This window comes from Danio rerio, chromosome 7, assembly GCF_052040795.2.
Source record: "Danio rerio strain M-AB ecotype USA chromosome 7, GRCz13ab, whole genome shotgun sequence".
Lineage (NCBI taxonomy): Eukaryota > Metazoa > Chordata > Actinopteri > Cypriniformes > Danionidae > Danio > Danio rerio.
Genome location: NC_141027.1, coordinates 70,179,907 through 70,205,402, shown reverse-complemented (window position 1 = coordinate 70,205,402; position 25,496 = coordinate 70,179,907). Strand labels below are relative to the sequence as shown.

Genomic DNA, 25,496 nt, shown 5'->3' with positions numbered 1-25,496 from the left:
TATTATTAATGAACTCCAGAATCAAGAGCACCTGTGCTCCGCATCTGACACCATTAAACGCCACTGCGCACTCACTGCTTGTTAGGATTGTCTTCTGAGGCGCATTCATTTAGAAAAGATTGATGCAGCTTCTCCTACTGCAGCAAATGCAGTTTTTACTGTTGATATTTGGCGCCAGTCAAACAGGAAGTGACGATTTTGTTCGCTTTGACTCGTTGGATGGAAACGACGCTTCATTCGCACAACTTTTATTCGATAATCCAGTGTTGCGCATAAAGTTTATTTGCATTTTTGGATGGAAACATAGCTACTGTCATGTACTTGTCTGAGCTCCAGAGTAGCGCTGGATAGCGTCTCACTATAGTTGTTAAACGTGATAATTAATAAATCTTTTCTATATCTGATGACTCTTCAGTACATTGCTTCAGTCTTTCACTTTCCCACTTGTACTTAGTAGTTTTAGTGAAAACCTCAGATACTGTTGGTTGTGCACCTTTTTTAACGACCAACCTCCCAAAAAAGTGATTGACAGGTGGTAATTTGTGTGCAAATTATCTTTATTTATTTATTATTTGTTTATGGGTAAAACAAAGACCATGCGGGTCCGGTAGTTGAAACGGTAGGCTACAAATAATGAATTCGTTATGAATTAATTAATTATTCATAAATAATTAATTCACCTTTGCCTAAGACTAGGATGCCATTGTCTATCGCAATGTTTTACTTTAGACATCGTACGATGCTAAATTGGTTGACATCGCCCAACCCTACTTTAGATATTCCTGAACAAAAAAGTTTCTGGCTTTCATATGGAAGTTCTATAGACAGACAACATAGGCTCAATCTAAAACTGTAGCCCCTCTCTCACGTCCCCCCCCCACCCCCCCCCACCCCACCCCCGGAAATTGCGTAGTATGTAGCTGTGGTACATATGGCTGCATTTTATCTTTAAAACGAACGCTATAGGGTGGAATGACAATGTTCCTTTTCTTACTTACAGCTGACCGATTACCTCCAAATGGACGGCTTTCCCGCTGTTACCAGTTTGTCCAGTAGCTCGTTGTGTATGTCAGTGGACTTGAGACGCAGAGAGGAGTTGACCACGATGACGAGGCTCGAATCCGGTGAAGAACAGTTACAGAAAGCAGGTAAGACAAATACAGAAGCCAAAAAACAAAGTAAACAAGTAAAAAACAGAGTGAGAATGTGGTAAAATTTTAAAATGTAGTCAAAATCAGACGAGGGCTATACTTTTTCTGGATTGCTTTTTAAAACTGTTGGTTGGGTAAAGGCAAATGGGTGGGCAGGTCAATCTGTGCTTTTGAAAACACTATTGGTTGGGTTTAGAGAAGGAGGAGGGTGGGTCAGTCGATCGGTCAGTCAAACAGTCAGTCGACATTGGCCTCTAGTGAATTACGTGATATAAATTTGAGGTCTCAAAAAGCGTACACAGTGGCGTCTGGTGGATTTGCGAAAACGAAAACTGCAAAAAAAACGCAGCTCCTGGTATGTATTTGGCGCTCTTCAAAAATGTATGTAGAGGTACATTTTCAGAATGAGCCTGGGCAAAATGTGCTTACTTTGTTTTTGTTTACTCAATGTAGTTTCGAGCGTTGAGGTGCTTATTTTGATTCTCTAAAAAAAATGAAGATGAGTGCACAAAAGTCTCTCTGACACTCATTCACTTTTATTAAAATAAAAATAATAAAAAATAAAACGTTAATAAATAATAATAAATAAAATAAAATAAAAAATGACATTAAATAAGAAATAAATGGCAAAAAGAAAAACAGATAATAGATTTTATAATTATAAAAATTACAATAATAATAATAAAAAGTCTAGACTATTTAAATTAGACAAATGAATTTACATTAACTTTCCCAGAGATGGGTTGCGGCTGGAAGGTCATCCGCTGCGTAAAAACCTGCTGGATAAGTTGGCGATTCATTCTGCTGTGGCGACCCCGGATTAATAAAGGGACAGAGCCGACAAGAAAATGAATGAATGAATGAATTTAGATTAACCATTTCTCATGGTGTATGGTCTCCCTCTCTCTCACACACACACACACACACACACAAACACACTATACATATTATGCTCCAAATAAAAGCTAGAAACTAAGGTTTTTTGCACTGCAACTTATGATCAAAAGTATAAAAAATTACAAATATCTCTTTCCAACAGGGAAATACACTAACAAGAAAGAATGCATCATTATAAGGTGTCATGGCTTTGCAATCAAAAACTTGTACTATAAATGGAAGTCAAAGAGGCAAAAACAGCCACCAACATAATAAAAGGGTATTAATTTGCCCAGAGTGTATTACGTTTTTGAAAAGATTTAAGCATTTTTCCAAAATATGTGTCAAAATAAGGTTTGTCACCAAAAATCATTCTATTTGCTGAAACACAATGAAAGTTGTGGCCAAATTAAGACTCGAAATCTACTCAGAGTGGATGAAAACATCTCCATCAGCACACGAAGGGGTTATTAACGCTTAAAAAAATGTGGCTAAACTGATAATATTTTTATTTTTTTAATTATAAATTACAATATGGCCCATAATATTTTTTTCATTTAAGAGATTTCATCATAATATATTCATAAGCACAAAGCAATGTCAACTCATAAATGCGTTATTCAATCATCCATTTTCTTGATTTTTTATATCATCATATAAATGAAAGCAATCTATATGAAAACAGTTAAAAATGAAAAGATTCTCTAATAAGCTTAATTATTTTTATTTCAAATTATTTATTTACACTCCTTTTATCTAGATTTATCTATTTTTTTGTTGTTTATATCAGCAATAGTAGATATTGATATTTTCAACTAATGTTCCATGATGTCAGTGTCATCCTTGTCTCATTGAGTTTTTAATGAATATAAAAGTCAATTTAAAAGCCTACTATATTATTCATTCATTCATTTTCCTTCAGCTTAGTCTCTTTATTCATTAGAAGTCACCACAGCGGAATGAACCAGCAACTTATCCAGTACCAGCAACTTATCCAGTATATGTTTTACACAGCGGATGCCCTTCCAGCTGCAACACAGGTTTTGGGAAACCGTACTTTATCATATGTCTGAAAAAAAACAACAACTAAACTTCATCAAGATGTGTGATTTCACCATCCAGTAGAGTTTGGGGCCTCTCTTGTAGCACGTGTTTAACGGTATACAACACAGAATGAGAGGCTAAAAGAGATAGAGTGTATGAGAGAGATAAGAGAGGAGGAGGAAACTACTGATAGTATTTTGTCACAAATTTAGGAGGTTACACTAAACTTGTTGAACTCACAGTTAATGTATTGGTCTTCGTTAGTAATTAGGAATAGTGGGAGGGAAAATAAATAAAACCACATGGTTTTGAATAGTCATTACATCAACATTATTAATGTTAATACCATCATTATTATTGAATATTCATTCAACAATGCAAGAACATGCAAACTCCACACAGGAACGCCAACTGAGCCGAGGATCGAACCAGCGACCTTCTTGCTGTGAGGTGAACGTGCTACCCACTGCGCCACTGCGTCGCCTATTATTGAATTTCATTTCCATTATCATACACTTCAGTATTATTATTATTATTATTATTATTATTACTATTATTACTAATATTATTCATTCATTCATTCATTTTCCTTTGGCTTAGTCCCTTTATTAATTAGGGGTCGCCACAGGAGAATGAACCACCAACTTATCCAGCATTTGTTTTGCACAGTGGATGTCCTTCCAGCTGCAACCCAGTAATGGGAAACATCCATACACACACACACACACACATTCACACACATACACTATGGTTAATTTAGTTTATTCAATTCACCTATAACAGTGTTTGGAGCACCTGGAGAAAACCCATGCGAACAATGGGAGAACATGCAAACTCCACACAGAAATGCTAACTGGTTCAGCCGGGACTCGAACAAGTGACTTTCTTGCTGTGAGGTGACAGTGCTAACCACTAAGCCACCGTGTCACCTATTATTGTTATTATCATTATTATTATAAATACTAAACCGTATTTAAAAATTCTGATCATAATTATGTTTTATACACATTGTTATTTCCATTCTTGTTCTATTGCTGGTTAAGTGTTAGTTGTGTCTACACTGTCATAAAAAAACAGTACAATGAGGGTACAGTTTTGTTCCTAGAGGAAACAAAATATATACGTAAATGTACATTTAAAGGTCTCAAATTGGTCCTTTAGGGTACAGTTTTGTAACCAATTGGTCTATAAAAGGTACAAACGTTCAGATTTAGATTTGAAAGGTACATTTTTAAACAGAGGTGCAAAATTGTACCCATTAGGGTACCACCCCAGAGACGAGCCACTTGTACCTTAAAAGGTACTGTTTTGTACTTTTTCTTCTGAGAGTGTACTGTACACTGTAAAAAAAAACTTGTTAATTAACAGCTTCCGTATTTTGTAATTCACAAGTATTTTCCGTTTCTTTTTAGTTGTAAATTGCATTATGGGACGTTGATCTGTCGACTGCTCTGTCAATGTTGAAAATTCAACTATACAGTTAAACAAAGTGACTTTTGTTGACATTTTAATATTGTGAAATATGTTTAAGAAAATAAAATATAAAGTAAGTCTGTAAAATAACTGAGAAAGTACTGGCAGTTTACTACAAGGTTTCTGTACCATAATATACAACACTAACCCAGACAATACAACCCGTTAAACTATTTAAAATGTTAATAAAAGTCACTTTTTTTCAAACTTTTCAATGTTCAAAGTTGTTGGAAGATAAATCAACGTCTCATCATGTAATTCAAAAGCATAAATAAATGGGATATTAAAAAATAAAAACATAAATCACAAAATACGGAAAACGGATTACGGATATTTGTTTTTACAGTGCATGTTGTTTTGCACACTTAAAAAAAGTAATTGCATTCTTTTATATCAACTTAATCACACTCCTTTATTTCATCAGCTTCACACTGCGGGTGACAAACAATTACTCTAGCATTGTAGTCTATAATAATAACTTATGATAAAAGAGGAAACCAGTTTTTTCCTTTACACTGTTTGAAGCCATCTGAATGCAAGCCACAACATACTAGAGAGAATATTGATTAGCACAGAACAGACAAAGCTTTTGCAGCAGGTTAACTCACTGTCAGAAATGGGCATGGCTAAAAAACTACATTCATTCATTCATTTTCCTTTGGCTTAGTCCCTTATTTATCAAGGGTCACCACAGTGGAATGAACCACCAACTATTCCGGCATATGTTTTACGCAGTGGGTGCCTTTCAAGCTGCAACCCAATACTGGAAAACACCCATGCACTCTCACTTACACACACACTTATACAATACGTCCAAACTAGTTCAACTAATTGCGCATGTATTTGGACTGTGGGAGAAACCAGAGCACCAGGATCACGGGGAGAACATGCAAACTCTACACAAACTAGCCAAGCCGGCACTCAGACCAGCGACCATCTTGCTGTGAGGTGACAGTGCCAACCACTGAGCCACCATCCTGCCTAAAGAACTACATCTAATAAGTAAATATATAAATGAATTCTGTTTAAGTTGGAAGTACATCAGCATACTGAAATAAACGTCTCAGCACCTCGGTTCACATTGATTTTAACTGAAATCTGCTGAAGTGGAATATTGGGTTTGGGGGGCACATCATTCCTTCATAGCAAACTAAGGTAAAAGGGGCAAACTAAGGTGGTAAGAGGGGTGTGATTGAGAATATTGTGGTAACTGATGTCAACAGAGAAATACCGCCACTGCAACAAATGATCAGACTTTGAAGTGCATTAACTTGCACAGATAAATTGTTCAGCTAAAGAATAACAATGTGCGCTAGCAAAATAAACAATGCACATTTTGATTTCACGTGGACTTTAATCTGAGTCAGGTTTTTTTTTTCTATATCATGCGATACCAACGGTTTACAGTAATAAACTTTATATTTATGTAAATATACCTTATTTATTCTTAAACTAGCTTTTAATTTAGAGCAAAGTTGTCATTAAAACGATGGGAGAGTATGTTTTTTTACTGCACAACACTGCATTTGTTGCCAATGATGCTGAACTCTATTCCAATAGTATCTGGATGCAGCCTTTATGAGGCAAGCTGAGATTGCTCCACTCAACGATGCAATCTCAGACACAATGCACTCAATGGAGTGAGTGACGTCACTGTGACGGGTAGGGTGAGGGGGTGGGGTTAGGTCAGCGCATTAAAAACCATTGGATGCAGCTCAGATTGCACTGCACCAGGTCTGCAGCCAGACCCCTCTCCTCTATTCTTTAAAAAAACATGGATGACTATAAAATTGCAAAAAAAAAAATAGCATGAATGAAGAAAAAAATTATTATAAACATCTTAGCTGCAGGATATTCTTTACAATTATTACTCTAAAAAGTATATTTTAGTTTATAAAAAGTATATTTTGGTCAAGTTGGCGTTTCTGTGTGGAGTTTGCATGTTTCCCCACAGTCCAAAGACATGCGGTATTGGTGAATCGGGTAGGCTAAATTGTCTGTAGTGTATAAGTGTGTGTGAATGAGTGTGTGTGGATGTTTTCCAGAGATGGGTTGCGGCTGGAAGGGCTTCCTCTGCGTAAAAACCTGTTGCATAAGTTGGCAGGTAATTTCGTTGTGGTGACCCCGGATTAATAAAGGGACTAAGCCGAAAAGAAAATGAATGGATGAATGAATATTTTGGTCAGACTTTACAATAAGCTTTCATTAGTTAATGCTAGTTTATGTATTTACTAACATTAGTTAATAATGAACGATACTTGTACAGCATTTATTAATCGTAGTTCAACAATTACGAATTCATTATTAAAATACAAATTCAGGGCGCCACGGCGGTGCAGCGGGTAGCATACTCTGTGAAGCCACAGGAGGACACTTATAATTAAGACGATAATACTATTTAGGCAATAATATTTGCAATATTAAACAGCATGAGTTGTTTTGTACATAGCTGGAAGTTATTGACACCAAATGCCAGACAGACATGGCCACACCTGCTCTTATGTAAAAAAATAAGATGGATAATTTCACAGGAAGGTTTATCTTCTAATGTATACCGCAGTGCAATTATTATGCAAAAAAATGCAATGTTAAATGTGTGACCACACAAAGTAGTATGGATGTATTTGGATAAATTACATTCACAATGTTGTCAGTTTCAATGCTGCATTCACATTGGAAAATTCTCGCTTGTCATCTTCACAAGTGTGCATGCTTCAGAATCTTTCCACCAGTATTTGGACAACTTCCTTTTGACACCTACTATATTTTAGAAAAGTATGTGAATTCAGACATGTCGCATTACCGCCACTCTCATCAATGTTTTGCAACATAAACCTCAAATAAGCCGGAGGCATTCTGAAACCAAAGGCTGCCGCTCAGTTGGCCACAATCTTCCAATAAACAAAGCGACAATTAAATGCAATATCCTTGCCAACTGTTAAACAAAAGGGTGGATCAGTCATGCTGTGCGAAACTGAACATTGTGTCCTGTTGGTAAAAGTCATTTTAGCTAGGTGACAACAAAACAGGTACTTACCTAAGAAGTGATCACTAACATAATTTGTGTAGATCATTATTAAACAGGGTCAGAAGAAAATCAGTGATACTGCTGATGCAAAAAAAATAGGACTGATTGCAAGTGAGGGTCAGTTCTAATGTAATATTTTATTTACTTATTTATGAGTGTGTAGAATTGAGGTATCCTGAATATTCGCATATTCAGACTTTATTTTCTGAAATAATCTAAATAATGAAATATTTGCAGGCAATGACTATCAAAGTACAACATTGTTCACAGTCAAATAAAAAGGGCTTATCTTGTTTTTGGTCATACTCGTGATGCGATTTCGAATAGTCAAAGTGCCATGGTAGACAATACAGGGAGCGTGTCACAGGTTATCACTGAATGAATGTGCGATTATCAAACCAACTTTACCTCAGTGTATGTAGACAGCATATATAACACAAAATTGAGAGATAAGAGTATTTTCTTACTGCTAAACACAATAACCACAGGTATACTCTTGCTGTAAGGCAGGCGTGTCCAAACTACGGCCCGCGGGCCATCTGCGGCCCGCAATCAGTTTTGTGGCGGCCCGCGAGGCTTTTTATAAATATCTATAGAATCTGGCCCGCTATACAAAAATGAACGTAATTCAATAAATAACCACCGGGTGTCGCTATTACATGCATTCAATTAAGCAGCAGTTCTTGTTATGATCTATCTATCTATCTATCTATCTATCTATCTATCTATCTATCTATCTATCTATCTATCTATCTATCTATCTATCTATCTATCTATCTATCTATCTATCTATCTATCTATCTATCTATCTATCTATCTATCTATCTATCTATCTATCTATCTATCTATCTATCTATTTATACACAGTTGAAGTCTGAATTATTAGCCCCTCTTTGATTTATTTCTTCTTTTTTAAATATTTCCCAAATTATGTTTAACAGAGCAAGGACATTTTTACCGCATGTCTGATAATATTTTTTCTTTTGGAGAAAGACTTTTGTTTTATTTCGGCTTAAATAAAAAGCGGTTTAAATTTTTTTATGAACCATTTTAAGGTCAAAATTATTAGCCCTTTTAGTCTTCAGAACAAACCATTGTTATAAAATAACTTGCCTAAATACCTTAACTTAACTAGTTAACTTGATTAACCTAGTTAAGCCTTTAAATGTCACTTTAAGCTGTATTGAAGTGTCTTAAAAATATCTAGTCAAATATTATTTACTGTCATCATGGCAAAGATAAAATAAATCAGTTATTAGAAATAAGTTACTAAAACTAATATGTTTAGAAATGTGTGGAAAAAAATCTTCTCTCCGTTAAACAGAAATTGGGGGAAAAATAAACGGGGGCTAATAATTTAGGGGGGCTAACAATTCTGACTTCAACTGTATTTATATATATATATATATATATATATATATATATATATATATATATATATATATATATATATATACACACGTGTCTGTGTGATGTATGTAAAATTTGGCCCGCGACAACGTTTGTTTTTTTGCATCTGGCCCTCGGCCCAAAAAGTTTGGACACCCCTGCTGTAAGGCATCCCACACCCTCATTTACACTTTCATTTTCAGCTGTAATTACCAAATAGAGGTTTTATACAGATCAACACCTAGAAGCCAGTTCCAACTTGAAATATTTACAGTAAAATAATCAGTATAGGGAGAGCGAGGACAAAAGTAACACAGTAATTTTCTCGAAGCAACATTTGCTTTCCAGGCTATACAGTGCTCAACATTGAGTACTGCCCTTTTTAAAAATGAATATCTTTATGCATTTCTCAGTGAATATACGCAATGTAAATTGGTGCTTTTAAACAAAACAGATTTATTAAATCAGATATATTTATTAAAATAATATTTTAGTCGCCAAACATATTTAGAAATCAAAGGAAAATACAATTAAATTCAAGCTAAAAATTGCAAAAACAATTTACAACCTACAAAATTTTAACAAAAATTTTCAATGTTTTTTTTTATCTTCTCTTGATTTTTCCTTTTTTTTAAATGTGTATTTAATATTTATTATAACATAAATGTAGGTGTACTACTTTTTGGACCCTTATTCTAAAATATTTTGTAATTAGATCCGTCCAGATTTGGCTTCAATTACTGACTAATCTAATGTATATGCACAAATATAATATTGTATAGCTTCCTATCAAAAATATGAATTTAAAAGATTGATTTGTGAGGGGTGTACATATTTATGCTGAGCACTGTAACAGCTTATTTGGCATGCAACCCTTAATGGAACTGCCAAATATCACCTGATTTCGAGACCGTGTCCTGCAGTTAGCTCCGAATTTTAGTTAAATGCAAAAAGTAGCTACTGTATTGTTGCGGTTCTTTTTTCCTCATTACAAGTCGTGTTTCACTTTGCATGCATCACACTAATGATCAATCTACATGTTATTTCAAGAGTTCAAACTTAGATGATAATCAATAAAGCGTATTTGGCATGCTGTGCCGGGAGAGAGCCCTGAGCTCGTAATATCCTCGAGCCCGGGGCTCCCTCCCGTAAGAAGGGCGAGAGGGGAGTTCGAGGCCAGGTAGGTCTCGAGAACACCCCTGCTTGTCACCGTGAGAAGTGTAAACTACGGTTGTATTGGGTGATAATTTGTTTTAGTCGATTGGCTATGGTTTATGTTTTTGGATGGTGGGAGGAAACCGGGGAACCCGGGGGAAACCCACGCGAACACGAGGAGAACACGCAAACTCCGCTCAGAAACACCAACCAGCCCGAAAGGTTGGACCGGCGGTGTTCTTGCTGTGAGGCAACAGTGCTAGCCACTGGGCCACCGTGTCGCCCAATCAGAAAAAAGGGGGAGGATGTGGGGGTGGAAGGGGAGGAGCTTCGAGACGAAGATAACTGGAGTGAAAAACTCAGGTTATTTATAATGCTTCCGTAATCATCTAATAGGGGTGATTACGGAGCTAATAAGGAGCCAGCCGTGTTGATTATAAGCATGTGATCCTCTCGAAATTAGTTTATGAATAAACCGCACTTAGCGCAATAACACATCCTTAAGTTTGAAATGTCAGAATTTTTCAGTTTAAAAGTAAATTAGGTTTAATTGGCAAGAGTTCCTGTGGGGACAAAAGTAACACTGTTATTTATGTCCCACTGATAAAAGCCATGTCTTATTTTTCACTTCCACATCAGTGTTTTGATTCATGTTTTATAAAATTAATGCATATTACCAATAATAATAAAAAATATTCAAAAAATAATAATAATAATAATTCACATTTTGCATTGGTGGATTGCTTTTAAAACATTTGATGGAGGTGAAATTTTAAATGAAAATGCTGTTTAATTTTTTTTTTTTTTAATAAAAGACAAAACATGTTTGCAGTGGACATTGACAAGGTCATAGTCACATATACTTAAAATGAACAAGATTGACCCAGTAAATGTAAATTATGTAAAAATTTAAAAATGTAAACAGTAAATTAAAACTTGTCCCGCAGGTGGGGTAGATAGTAACATTTACTCCTGGCACTTTTGACAATACTGCAAAGAAAACATGTAGGTCCAGCGATCACACTTTCAGTGCTCATTTGTAGGAGAGGCTTGTGTGTTGTTGGTAATAAAAAATATGGTTTGTCTAACCCCTAATTTGTTCATTATTTAGCCAAAACCAAAAAGTGTTACTTTGTGCCCCTATCTCCCCTATATAACACAAAAAAATAAGAGATAAGTTTACTAGTTTCAATAACCTCAGGTAGACCCATAGCTGTAATCCCACTCCATCATTTAAATTTTCATTACTTTCAGTTTACCAAATTGAGGTTTTTATCGACCCAAGAAGAGCCCTAACTAAACATATTTACTGTTAAACGACCAGTAACTGCCATTTTAGGACGTGAAAATCAGCATTTTTTTAATCCTTTGATGTTTCTAGGTTTTCATTGACCGTGGAAGACCTTATTGTGTCGCAATCTGGTCGCAGTTCACGTGCAAATCAAGCATCCTGACTTAGATAAACATTACATTTTTTGTCAATTATATTTAAAACAGTGCGTGCATGTTTCGTGTGTTTACCATTCATCTTTGTGCATGCTAACCTCAGAGAAAACATTTACCTAACAATTTAAACTGTAAATATATATTTTAGCCGGCTCCCTGCCCACATTCCTGACCTGGTTTCATAGTAAGGGTAACACCTATGCACATACGTCATATCAGTGATGTGCACGCGGTATTCACAAAACGCGCATATAAGTTGCGTTTGCGGCGAATCTGCACTCAAAATATGGTAATTTATTGTTAAGGCGTCGCTGTTTGCGAGTTACGAGACGGAAAGATATTTACATGTTCCTGAGTGGATGAAAGGTAAACAAGAGTGCCGGAGCAGGTGAGCCGGAGACAGGAGCTGAAGAGCTGGAGTGATTTCTTTTCTGAGCACAAGTAAGATTCAGCATTTTTATACTTTTTCGCGGTTAGGAAGTGAAACTGGCTAGTTTGAGGTTTTAATTGTGGGTGACTTGAAAATGTTACCATATTGTTGTTCTTCGGGAAAGTTTAGACTAGCCTTCTTGATTGCCTATTCAGTGTTGCCGGGTGTGAATGTCAGCTGATCTTTGTTATCAGTCGCTTAGGCGTCGGTGTTCTGGTGGAAACTTTCTAGAAAGAAACCCAAGTTGTTAACGCGCACAAGTTAGCTGTATTTTCTATTTTTCAATTTTACACAAATTAAAAGGGATAATACAAATTGCATGTTTTATTATTTGATTAATTCATTATTATCATTATTAATACAATGAATAATAATAATAATAATAATATAGAGTTGTGCTGAAAAGTTTGTATGCTTCTTGCTGCAAAAAAATAGTTATTTGTTTATTTATTGTACCAATATATGAGGGATAATACAAATTGCATGTTTTTTTTTACATTAATTTAATAATAATTACATAAAGTTGTGCCAAAAAGTGTGCATGCTTCTTGCTACAAAATATTATTTATTTATTTATTTATTTTACTAAAATATATTAATTTATTTATTTATTTATTTATTACAAATAATAACAATAATAATATACAGTTGAACTGAAAAGTTTGCATGCTTCTTACTGCAAAATTATTTATTTATTTATTTATTCAAAATATGAATTTATTTATTTATAATATTTATGTATTTACCCAAATGAGAGGAATAATACAAAATGCATGTTTTATTTAATAATAATAATAATATACAGTTGTGCCTAAAAGTTTGCATGCTTGCTGCAAAAAATATATTTATTTATTTATTTAAAATACGTATTTATTTATTTACCAAAATATGAGGGATAATACAAAATGCACGTTTTATTTAATAATAATAATAATAATAATAATAATAATTGTGCAACAATAACAGCTGTTTTTTTTTTTTTTTTTTTTTAATTTAATGAATCCCTTATTTGTCCTGTACAGGTAAACTGCTTACTCTTCTTCAGAAAAATCTATCAGGTCCCACAGATTCTTTCATGTTTTTTTCCGTAATTTTTGTGTAGTTGAGCACTTTTCAAAAAATTTTATAATTTTAAGGTCTTTTTTTTTACACTGAGATTGAGGTAAGGCTGGTTTTATATTTGCATATTTAGACCATTTCCTTAATGATATCATCTTATTAAGGTATTCTTTTCTAATTCTAAATAGTGAAAATCATATTAGCAGGCAACGACAATCAAAGTACAAAATTGTTCAGTCACTTAAATAGTGCTCATGTTGTTTTGAAGTCATAGCTACTTGCATGTGATTTCTATACTCAAAGTGGCATGTCACTAGCTGTCACTTAAAAAAAAATGAATATGTAACTATAAAAATCAACTTCACCTTAATCACACTGTGGACTTGTATGAAGGTTCAAATACTTACAATCTGTCAAATTCGTTGTGACTGTTTTTTATTTCTGAAAGTGCCGTTATTAGCTTTGGGCAAGATATTCAACTTTAAAAAGAAACAGATTGTTTTCATTAAAATGTATCAATGTCACTTGAGCAGAGCAGTTGATGTACTTTCTGCTTGCAAATCTATAAGAGATGGATTTGTTTTGAAGGGGCACAGTTGTGACCAGTGCATAGTTCAGTTGTTTGCAACTGAAAACAATTGCAGAGCAATTCTAACTATTCTATTACACACACAGGTCACTATTGTGTCTGAGTATGAATCCTAATTTAGCCGACATAATATCAAAGGAGGCATGAAGATTATGTTAGTGAGGTCAAAGGAGTAAAATGCAAATTCTTAATTTGCAAGAAAACAATTGTGATTTAAAGGGATAGTTCACCCAAAAGCAAAAAGTTTACCAACTCTTTACTCTCCCTCAAACGGTCCTAAATTTTATTCTCTTGAACACATATTCATTCATTCATTCAGTCAGTCATTCATTCATTCATTTCCTTTATTATTATCCAGCATATGTTTTAAACAGCAGATGCCCTTCCAACTGCAACCCAACACTGGGAAACATCCATACACGCTCATTCACACACATACACCATGGTCAATTTTAGCATACCCACTTCACCAAGCACGTCTTTGCACTCTTGGGGGAAACCTGAGCACCCAGAGGAAAGCCACGCGAACACAGGGATAACATGCAAACTCCACACAGAAATGCCAACTGACCCAGCCGAGGCTCGAACCAGGGACCTTCTTGCTATGAGGCGACAGTGCTACCCACTGCGCCACCACGCTGCTGTGAATACTGTTGTATATGTTGTCTTGTCAGTTTAGTGGCTAATTTGTACGAATTCGTATGAGTTTAGTCGTACGAAATTGTTCATTTAAAAAAAGAGGCGTGGCACCTAACCCCGCCCCTAAACCCAACCTTTGTTGGGGATGAGCAAATCATACTAAAATGTACGAATTAGATTGTACAAATTCATACGGAATAGCTACTAAATCAAAAAGTTTCGAATTGGCATGAGATTGTGTCGGATTTTTCAGGTTTTTTATTTTTAATAAGTTTGCAACAATTTCAAAATATCGTATTTTTGTCATTATGGGGTATTATGTGTAGAATTTTGAGGAAATTAATGAATTCAATCCAGTTTGGAATAAGGCTGTAGCTAATATAAAAAATGAGGAAAAAGTGAAGCGCTATAAATACTTTTTGGATGCACTGTATATAAACAGGTGTATATATAAAAATGCCCCCAGTTCAACAACACACCATTTACATAATTCAACCTTGATTTAAATATGCACAAACTCAATGCTGGGTTATAAATTATTTTTCAATCAAATCTAAATTTAAACGTTTTAACACAACGGTTAGGTTTATCCTAGGTTGACCAAACGTTGGACAAACCAGCATTTCGAGTATACCAGAGCTCAACAAACCTGCATTCAACTAGTGTTCCTCAGGAACTGCCCAAAAGCGCATCGGATGTGAGGAAGAGGAAGAGCTCGTGTGTATCGTAGTGATGTAGATGTGTGTAAGTGTGTGTGCGTGTGTGTGGTTGGTGGGTGAGATAAAAACGCATTCGCTCAGATCCAGTCCACTGCTTCATGTAAATACTCTACAAAAGCTCGCGGAGAACCATCCGTCTCTCTCCTCACTCACACACATACACACACACACCGCGAACACGACACACAAGTTCCGCTGTACGGTCAACCTGGAAACTAGAAACACCGCACGTTTGCGCCAATGAAGGGTGAAGATGATGTAAATACTGCGAGGAAAGATGAGGAGGCTGACGGCTCGGGTGAGTTTCTCATTTTGTATTCCGATAACTGACCGCGCGGTTACTATTTAAATAATGACAACGAAGATAGACAGATAGGGTGTTGAATTGCTTCGTGTCTAGCCCACCACCCTGACAACATTTATTTTTAAAGCATGCACAGATTGTTTTGCAGGGTGTTTTATTAATAGTGCATTTAAGCAATAACTGCGGCGGTATTAATAATAAAACAATACCGCTATTAAAATCAGATAAGCTGTATGGAGATTTAGCTTTGTGTTTTATTAGATGAGCAGCAGCCTTCTGTGGGTTTAGAGCAGTCACGCATTGCCTTCTGGCAGTCACTCACACTCACTCTCTCACTCTCACACACACACACTGACTGAGCACATGAGGAAAATCCATCAGCATCATCTTCACCTGAGGAGAGAGATGCTGTTCTGAGGAGGTGGTGCATGCATGTCATCCTGAGCTGTCAGATGGGATTTTCCTATTTGTGAGAAAAAGTATAGGCAGGGGTTTTAAAAGAGAAGTGTTTATGGTTGAAAGTTGACTTCAATCTTTAGGGATTTTGTAGAACGTGCATTATCGAGTTATTTTCCATATTTCAAAATTCTTAAGGTTCAGCTCAGCAACTCGGGTGAAGCATGACAAGTAATTTTCAAGATTGATTGGTCTTTGTATACCACAAGAAAATCATATGTGACACTTGTTTAATAATGCAAATGAATAATGTTTTCCTTTGTCTGACATTTGTCTAATTATAGAGAAGGCAATCAAACTTCCTTATCTAACCAATCTCTACGATCGACAGGCAAATGAGTATGGTCCTATTAAACTTAAAAGGGTTAATTCACCCAAAAATGGAAGTTTGTTATTAGCAACTCACTCTTATGACTCATTCCAATCCACTGAGACCTTTGTTTATCTTCAGAACACAAAATAAGATACTTTAGATGAAATCCTAGAGCTCTCTGACCCTCCATAAAAAGCAATGGATGTGAGACATTCATAGACAGAATTGCTCATGTGACGTTCAAAGTCCAGAAAAGCAACCGAAAACATTGTCAAATCATTCCATGTAACTTCAGTGGTCCAACTGTTATCATACAAAGCTCCATAAACATTTAAATAAATAAATAAAACCCTATAAAACCAATTTGTTTAATAAATTCTTCTGTTTTTTGGATCCTTTTATGGACTTTAAATGTTGCATGACTATTGCTGTCTATGGAGGATGAGGGGGCTCTTGGAATCGCCTAAAATATCCTAATTTGTGTGCCGAACATAAACGAAAATCTCAGGGGATTGGTGCGACATGAATAATTAATACCCGAATTTTATTTTTGGGTGAACAAACCCTTTAAGCCTCTATAAAGATTATAAAATGTGATGATGGGATTTAGGGATTGCATGGTGATCTGCATAAGTAAACATTATTGGAAGGTTTGATTATTTGCAAGGCTCTGTTTTAAACCTCTTGTTGCTTATGCAGTGGAATTCGTCGATTTTCAGGTTAAGGTGGAACATGCATTCAGCCGAAAATGAAATCGTTATTAACTAATTTACTCGACAATCTGCCATCTAAGATTGCTTTATTCCTAGCTGAAACTGAAATCCTTTTTGGTGATTTTATAAAATGCAAGTCCACTTCTGCTGCACTTCTACAACAATATTACCCACAGGGATGCACAATTAGTTTAAGGAACTTTTTTATAATGTGTGTTTTATCAGTACTACCAATACAATCTCACGTCAATTCATAATTATTTTTTTTTTGCCAACTTTTCGGTTTTTTAGTGGCTAATTTGTATGAATTCATACAATCTGATTCCTACAATTCAGTACGGTTTCCTTATTCCCCAATTATGGTTGGGTTTAGGGGTGCCTCCTAATGACTAAATGCGTACGAATTTTTGCGAATTAGCCATTAAACTGACAAATGTAAAATAGTTATGTTTTCTCATGAGATCAGGCTGGTAAAACCGGTTCTGTAATCAGCGGTAAATGTCCAGCACCTGCATTCAGATGGAGCAACAATCAATACACAGAGCCATAGTTCACTGACAAGCTACACAATTAAAAAAAAAAAAACTGAATTGCAATCCATAAATAGATAATCATTCTTCAATAATGACAGCTGTTTGCGTTACTTCTCAGTGAACTCCGCTCTTTGATGCTGCTACATCTTGAAAGCCTGTGAAAATGCCACATTTAGTCATGTGTTTATACAAATACAAATAGGAATATATTCAATAAAAAATATATATTTGCTACTGTCGCTGATAATCCTAAATGTAGAAATCTAACATCTTGCACAACATGTATCATATTTATTTTCAATGAATGATTCAACAATTTACACACAAAACTTCATGTTTCATTATAGGTGGATCATTTTTGAAAACCAATTCAGTGACACAGTAATTTTGATGGTTGTTTGTCGCCACCTGTTGATTACACAATGTAATTGCTACAACATTCACCAGCGTCAAGTTCCATCAAACGGTGAATTTAATCTTTACCATCAACATCAGTGTTCATATCTGAACTATAAACTGTTCTCCCAATACTTTTGTGTTGTTTAAATACTTGTTACTAACTGCAAAAGAGTAAGATTTGAATGCAGCACTTCAAAGGATTAATAAACATATGCAAATCATTGTCATTTATCATTCATGTTGCGCGGGTTTGAATTGAGCTCACGATGCTTTAATGTTTAATTGTGCAGCTTTACATTGAATGCATTAATGCAGGATAAACAAGCAGAGAAAGAAAACACCTTTAATTAATAACCTAAGAAAGCATTTAGGTCCCACCACAACTTTTTCCATCATCATTATATTTCACAGGGAAGCCAAAATGCTGTCATACACATGATTTGAACGATGTAGGAGGCGATCTCTCTGCAATTGTTATAAATGTTGGATTAACCTACAAGTTAAAAAGTTAATAACCCACGTCAAGTGTCACGTGTTTTGAACGGTGGCTTGTGATCTACGGTTGATCCTTGATCCGTATTATCCGTTACACCCCTAGGCTATGGTATGAGAGACTTACTTTATTTATCAAACAAGTGGTTCTTATTGGAATTGCATCGTAAACCTTAAAAGTTGAAGTTATTCATATTTATTTAGTGTGTTTTACTTTTTAGTTACTTTTTTTAGTTTTACTGCTGACATTATTTTGCCATTTCTGCACAAAATTTAGAACACAATTTGTGGATTTACGCAGAATCATTTTGAAAGTATTCACAAAATCCACAAATTGTGTGCCAAATTTTGTGCAGAAATGGCAAAATAATGTCAGCAGATTCTGTCTGGCCGACCAACGCAATCTTATGGCAATTTCTTATCTTTTTGATTTAGCGGATAATTAGTTTTAATTTGTACGATCTCTTTAGTACTGAACATTTTACTGCAGTATGATTTGCTCATCTCCCCATGACCTCCCATCTCCGCTCATCTCTAATCCAATCAATTCCCAATGGACACAATTAAGTCTAAAAAGTGTTTCCTCTCACATATTTGTCACAATTAAGAAGAAAATGATTCATGTTGACTTTAAAACTGCTCTGATGTATTATTATGATTATTTGTCATCAGTGGTGGAAAGAGCTAATCATACTCAAGTACAAGTACCATTACTTGCCCAAAAATGTAGTGCAAGTAGAGTAAAAGTATCTTTTGTAAATATTGATCAAAGTATATATAAGAGTACTCAAGAGTAGTGAGTATTGCACTGTGAAAAGCTGATGTGTTTACATGCAATTTGTGCATGTGTGTGTAAACGTAACATTCTGTAGTGCTTTTAGTTATTGTTTAAGGCAATTTGGCAATTTTAGACATTCGACATCTTTCGTTTTTTCATCAGTAACATGCAGTCTAAATTGTCTCTGGGTCATTGCATGTAAAGATTTTGGACATCGTTTTGAACACTTTTAATGCTTCCAAACAGTTTGCTGCATGTCTTGAGGTAGCTCAGTAAGTTGCTATTTACTTTCTATGCGCATTTTGATTGGACAGGAATCACTGGACTGATTTTTCTAATCCCCATAGACAGGAAACAAAATTACAGGAAAAAAAATTAAGTAGTGACTGCAGGTTGATGGAAAGTAAAGGAGTAAAAATACTGATACAGCACTGAAAATGTGCTGTTTTTAAAACTATTTACTAAATTACAATTTCTGAGAGAAACTACTCAATTACAGTAAATTAAGTAGTTGTAATTTGTCACTTAACACCACTGATTGTCATGCTATAATGATGCAATTGGTTTTGGTTACAGTATGTTAGAATGCAGTAGCACAGGGATGCTATTGGTGACCCGAGTTTCTCTTCTGATGGCAGGTGGTTTTACATGGGTTCTTCTTAGTAGAACATGCTTGATCACCTTTGGTTATTAGCCTGACCTCATTGATCTTATTGATGGTTCAGATGGATTACCAGCTCCAGGGGCAGAGATTGATTCTGGACATTTTCATTTTACTCCATTGGACTAGTATCAAACTAGCCATTTCAAAAACCAACTTGACTGCTTTATGCTAATATTAGATAGATAGATAGATAGATAGATAGATAGATAGATAGATAGATAGATAGATAGATAGATAGATAGATAGATAGATAGATAGATAGATAGATAGATAGATAGATAGATAGATAAATGGATGGATGGATGGATGGATAATTAAAACAGTTTATAGATAGATGGATGGATGGATGGATGGATAGATAGATAGATAGATAGATAGATAGATAGATAGATAGATAGATAGATAGATAGATAGATAGATAGATAGATAGATAGATAGATAGATAGATAGATAGATAGATAGATAGATAGATTAAAACAGTTGATAGATAGATAGATAGATAGATAGATAAATGGATGGATGGATGGATGGATGGATGGATGGATAATTAAAACAGTTTATAGATAGATGGATGGATGGATGGATAGATAGATAGATAGATAGATAGATAGATAGATAGATAGATAGATAGATAGATAGATAGATAGATAGATAGATAGATAGATTAAAACAGTTGATAGATAGATAGATAGATAGATAGATAGATAGATAGATAGATAGATAGATAGATAGATAGATAGATAGATAGATAGATAGATAGATAGATAGATAGATAGATAGATAGATGGATGGATGGATGGATGGATGGATGGATGGATGGATGGATAGATAGATTAAAACAGTTGATAGATAGATAGATAGATGGATGGATGGATGGATGGATGGATGGATGGATGGATAGATAGATTAAAACAGTTGATAGATAGATAGATAGATAGATAGATAGATAGATAGATAGATAGATAGATAGATAGATAGATAGATAGATAGATAGATAGATAGATAGATAGATAGATAAATGGATGGATGGATGGATGGATGGATGGATGGATGGATGGATGGATGGATGGATAATTAAAACAGTTTATAGATAGATGGATGGATGGATGGATAGATAGATAGATAGATAGATAGATAGATAGATAGATAGATAGATAGATAGATAGATAGATAGATAGATAGATAGATAGATAGATAGATAGATAGATAGATAGATAGATAGATAGATAGATTAAAACAGTTGATAGATAGATAGATAGATAGATAGATAGATAGATAGATAGATAGATAGATAGATAGATAGATAGATAGATAGATAGATAGATAGATAGATAGATAGATTAAAACAGTTGATAGATAGATAGATAGATAGATAGATAGATAGATAGATAGATAGATAGATAGATAGATAGATAGATAGATAGATAGATAGATAGATAGATAGATAGATGGATGGATGGATGGATGGATGGATGGATGGATGGATGGATGGATGGATGGATGGATGGATAGATAATTAAAACTGTTTATAGATATATGGATGGATGGATGGATAGATAGATAGATTAAAACAGTTGATAGATAGATAGATAGATAGATAGATAGATAGATAGATAGATAGATAGATAGATAGATAGATAGATAGATAGATAGATAGATAGATAGATAGATAGATAGATAGATAGATAGATAGATAGATCGTTCGATCGATAGATAGATAGATAGATATGGTTTCTATGTTTGCCATGATTGTGTGAGTGTTTGTTTTAATTTAACCCATTAAAATTCAGATTGAGTAAAAAAGAGAGAAAAGACATGCTGACATTATTGCAGTGACAATCCCCTTGGAGCAATCTGAGGTTAAGCGCACACACATACACACACTTGTATCCCACACTGACCTACATATGCATTCTAGGGAGAACATTTGTGCTTTGTAAAGCTCATGTTTTGTTTTTTTATTTATTTATTTTATTTGAGATTGAATGTTTACACTGTATTAACCTATTGTATCGCTGCCCCCTTTTTAAGGACACGTTATTTATTAGGCTAGAGTCAAACACTGGATTTTTTTTTTGATGAGTGTATTAAGTGAAATGAAATGCATGTGCTTTCTGCTGCTGTGTAATTGGGTTTGAAGGCATTATTGTTATCAAGCCTCTTCAGCCCTTATGCATGCATTATGAAGAATATATTGACCCCTTCTGCCCTCTTTGTTTTTCCTCCAGAGAATTGATTTATAAAATGCAAATGAAGTCATTATGGTAATACAAACACAATACTAAGACTAAATAAAATGTATTTTGTTTTGAAAAATGCAAACCTAAAAAAATGAAAACGTGAAAATAATATGAAGTGTGTGTGTGTGTGTGTGTGTGTGTGTGTGTTTGGTTGTATAGCACTTGTCTGCCTTTTTAAGTTTTGTTCTTTTGCCTTATTTTGCATATAGATTTGCGAATGAAATTTAAACTAAACTTCACACAAGCTAGTTATTTGAATTCAGTGACTTAGAGAATAGTTGAGATTTTTTTTTTTGCTTTCATTTTTGTCATATCACGAAGCAAAACTCCGCTAAAGAAAATATGTATTTCCTCTCCAACAGGTGAGAAACTCTTGGGTTTCAACAGCACAGAGGAGCAGCCGTCAGGACAGGAGAGCATGTGGCGAAATGAAAAGTATGAATCTGTCCCGTTGGATGTGAAGGGGATTGATGGAGACAATTCTAAAGGCACAAGGGATTCTTTATATCCCCACACTACTGTAAGTCAAGACAAATGACAAAAAAAAACATTCCTCTGCACACATTCTGTCTCGTTTTTCATTCCAGAGATAAAGACGTAATACTGGTTTCACTTTAAGCACTCACCTGTTTCCTGTCTTTCTAGTATGGCGTTATTTGCAAGGCAAATTAGGGACACATATACGCATTTGAATGCTTCAGTTTACACTTTTTTGTTTCTCTGGGAACGGGTGATATATGAAATTAAAGCTGGGGAGGTTCAATTACATGCATATTCCCATTTGCATTTCAGTACTGTGAAGCAATCTCTTCAAAACACCAATTGTCTGTTTTCACAAAAGCTCAAACTTGCCAAAAGCAAATCTTTTGGAGCACAGTTGGATCATATAAGTTGGCTTTAACTAATATGTACTAGAAATTGATCATTTCTTACAATGTTCTTATTGTGTAAATAAAAGTTTTTGCATTGTACTTATGATTGATTAAATATCCAACCTCACAAAAGTCTTGTCGTCGATCTAAGTTTTAGGAACATATAATAACTTGACTTCTAGTTGACCATTTGGTAGCAGAAGTGGCTAATATGAAAGGCAAAGGCCTCTAGATCCATACATCTCTGCAATGACTCAAATAATCTATTAATAAAGTCATCTGGAATGGCAAAGAAAGCATTCTTGCAGGACTCCCTGAGTTTATCAAGATACTTTTGATTCATCTTCAATGCCTCCTCCATCTTACCCCAGACATACTCAATAATGTTCATATCTGGTGACTGGGCTGGCCAATCCTGGAGCACCTTGACCTTCTTTGCTTTCAGGAACTTTGATGTGGAGACTAAAGTATGTGGTTTTGGCAGCACAAATCTCTTAATGTGTCAGGCTGTTGATGTTGCCATCTCGCACATCCCCATGCTGAATGTAACCCCAAGCCATGACATTTCCTTCACCAAACTTGACTGATTTCTATGAGAATCTTGGGTCTATGCTGGTTCCAGTAGGTCTTCTGCAGTATTTGTGAAGATTGTGATGCAGTTCAATAGATGATTCATTAGAAAAATCGACCTTCTGCCACTTTTCCAAATAATCAACTACAAGTCAAGTTATTATTTGCTGTTCTTACAGCTGGGATCGAATACAAGACTTTTGTCAGGTACCTTACACCCAAACCCACACATAATTCTACCCATACCACCAAACTGGTTTCTAACCCTACTATATCCCACCTCAAGAGCGACAGTAGTGTTCAGCAATACATTATGAACACAGCAAGTACTTTGTATTTACTTTTTGGATGCAAGAACATAGTAGTTAGGGCCAGGAGTAGTTGTGCTCCAGATAGTGTAACATTTTTAACATTGGCCATTTTGCGTATTCTGCGTGTGTCCAAAAGTATTTTGCATGCTGAAGGTGTATTTGAAGGTCTAAGCAAATTTACAGGACAGGCTGGTCACTTTGAGATACCCTCTGCTAATCCTGAATGACTTCATACAAATCTATTCAACCATGTGTTTTAGGGAACACTCCGCCTTATTTAAAAAAAAAATAGCCTTCTTTACAACTCCTAAAGAGATAAACAGATAAGTTTTACCCTTTTTTTTTAATCCATTCGGCCAGTCTCCGTGTCTAAAGAGAGCACTTTTAGCTTAGCTTAGCCTAGCTTAGCTTAGCTTGGCATAAATCATTGAATCACATTAAACCTTTAACATGTCTCTCAAAAATGGCCAAAGAGTTTTGAAAAATTTTATTTTCAAAGCTCGACTCTTCTGTAGTTACATTGTGTACAAAGATCATCAGAAACACACCATGGCTGCAGCATGTGAAGTGACTTTACATTATTGTAATGTTTATTACATTATTGGTACATTATTGGTACATTATTGGATTATTGGTCCAAAATGAGAGTAGATTTCCATCCATATTGGTCTAGAAAATAGCAACTTTTCTTTTCCCATCAGTTTCTGTACAAGATGTTGCATTATAAATACCTCAAACGATATAATCACATTTGTGATGCCAAATAATAATATAAAAAACACTTGCTATGAAGAAAATCTATTTTTGCATCCTTGCTGGTGGAGTATATTGTTAAAAGGCTTATCTCTGAATATATTTTAAATCTTTAAGTCAAATCTTCAATTATATCTATGTGTTTTTCCTAATAGTGTCTTGTTTAGAAACCAATCTACCTTGAGAAATATTCACAGGAGTGTCTATTAAAAAAAAAAAGAGTAGTCTGGGGGCAATCGCTAACTGAATCTGAGTCGTTTTGACTTCCTTCTCTCAGCTATTAAGAATGGTCTGGCTGCAGATCAGGTACACATGCGAGCTGAGACTGCATGCTATGCTTTTAATGCGTACACCTAACCTCGTCAGACACATGTCTTATGCCAGATATTATTGCAGCTGACGACATACAGGTCACAAATGTCATGCGTGTTTTGGTACTCTCTTTATAGATGTGTGGTGTTCACATAGATCCCAGCATTGTGGTTCCTGCTTCCTCTTTACACAGAAGTGGTCATGACAAGTGGTTAAATAACTGGGCTGGAAACCCAAAGGTCTCAGTTCAAACCTCATAGAGATGATGCATGAACCGTAGAGTTACGGAGCACTGGTTTGCTCTTAAGCAAAGCAGACTGAATGTTCTGCAACGAACTATACTGGTTATATCACTTAATTGGTTTGAAGCATCTGCTGAATAACTATAATAAAAATAAAACCTTGTCTGAGCTTAACAGTAACAGGAGGGAAATTGCTTCTCTGCTCTGATAAATGCATAATTGCACTGTTTATTGGTAGAGATGAAGAATTTCACTGCAAATTACCTTGTTATTGTTGGTTTTGAAAGATTTTCTCTATTATTCGGTAAGACAAACCCTATACTTCCAATTAATTGTAAAAGAATGGTGATCTTTTGAACCACAAAACCATGCATTGTAAAAAATGCAGGGTTCCACACAATTCATTCTGATCGTCCCAACATATATCATTAAGGTTAACTTAACAAGTTTCAACGTTTACGTTGTGCTAAAAAATCTTAAGAACTGTGTTGTTTCAGCTCATTTTACATAAGCAGTTTGAACAAGCAGCAAAATAATTTTTTAGTG

At 35.0% G+C, this 25,496-nt stretch overlaps 1 protein-coding gene and 1 long non-coding RNA gene across 26 annotated transcripts in view; one reads left to right on the top strand and one right to left on the bottom strand.

Annotated features, from left to right (window-relative positions):
* Positions 1-25,496, bottom strand: part of LOC147843266 (uncharacterized) — a 424,811-nt gene that overhangs the window by 147,033 nt on the left and 252,282 nt on the right. The gene's annotated exons all lie outside the window — the stretch shown is intronic.
* ano1a (anoctamin 1, calcium activated chloride channel a) overlaps positions 1-25,496 on the top strand; it is a 370,388-nt gene that overhangs the window by 238,601 nt on the left and 106,291 nt on the right. For 23 of the 25 annotated variants that reach the window (XR_015494666.1, XR_015494670.1, XR_015494661.1 and 20 more), the window contains 2 exons: positions 1,001-1,148; positions 22,253-22,410. Coding sequence is in view for 14 of the 25 variants with exons in the window: in XM_087259077.1 (XP_087115203.1) it covers positions 1,019-1,148; positions 22,253-22,410 (288 nt within the window). In the remaining 11 variants the exon portion in view is untranslated. 25 annotated transcript variants of the gene reach the window in all.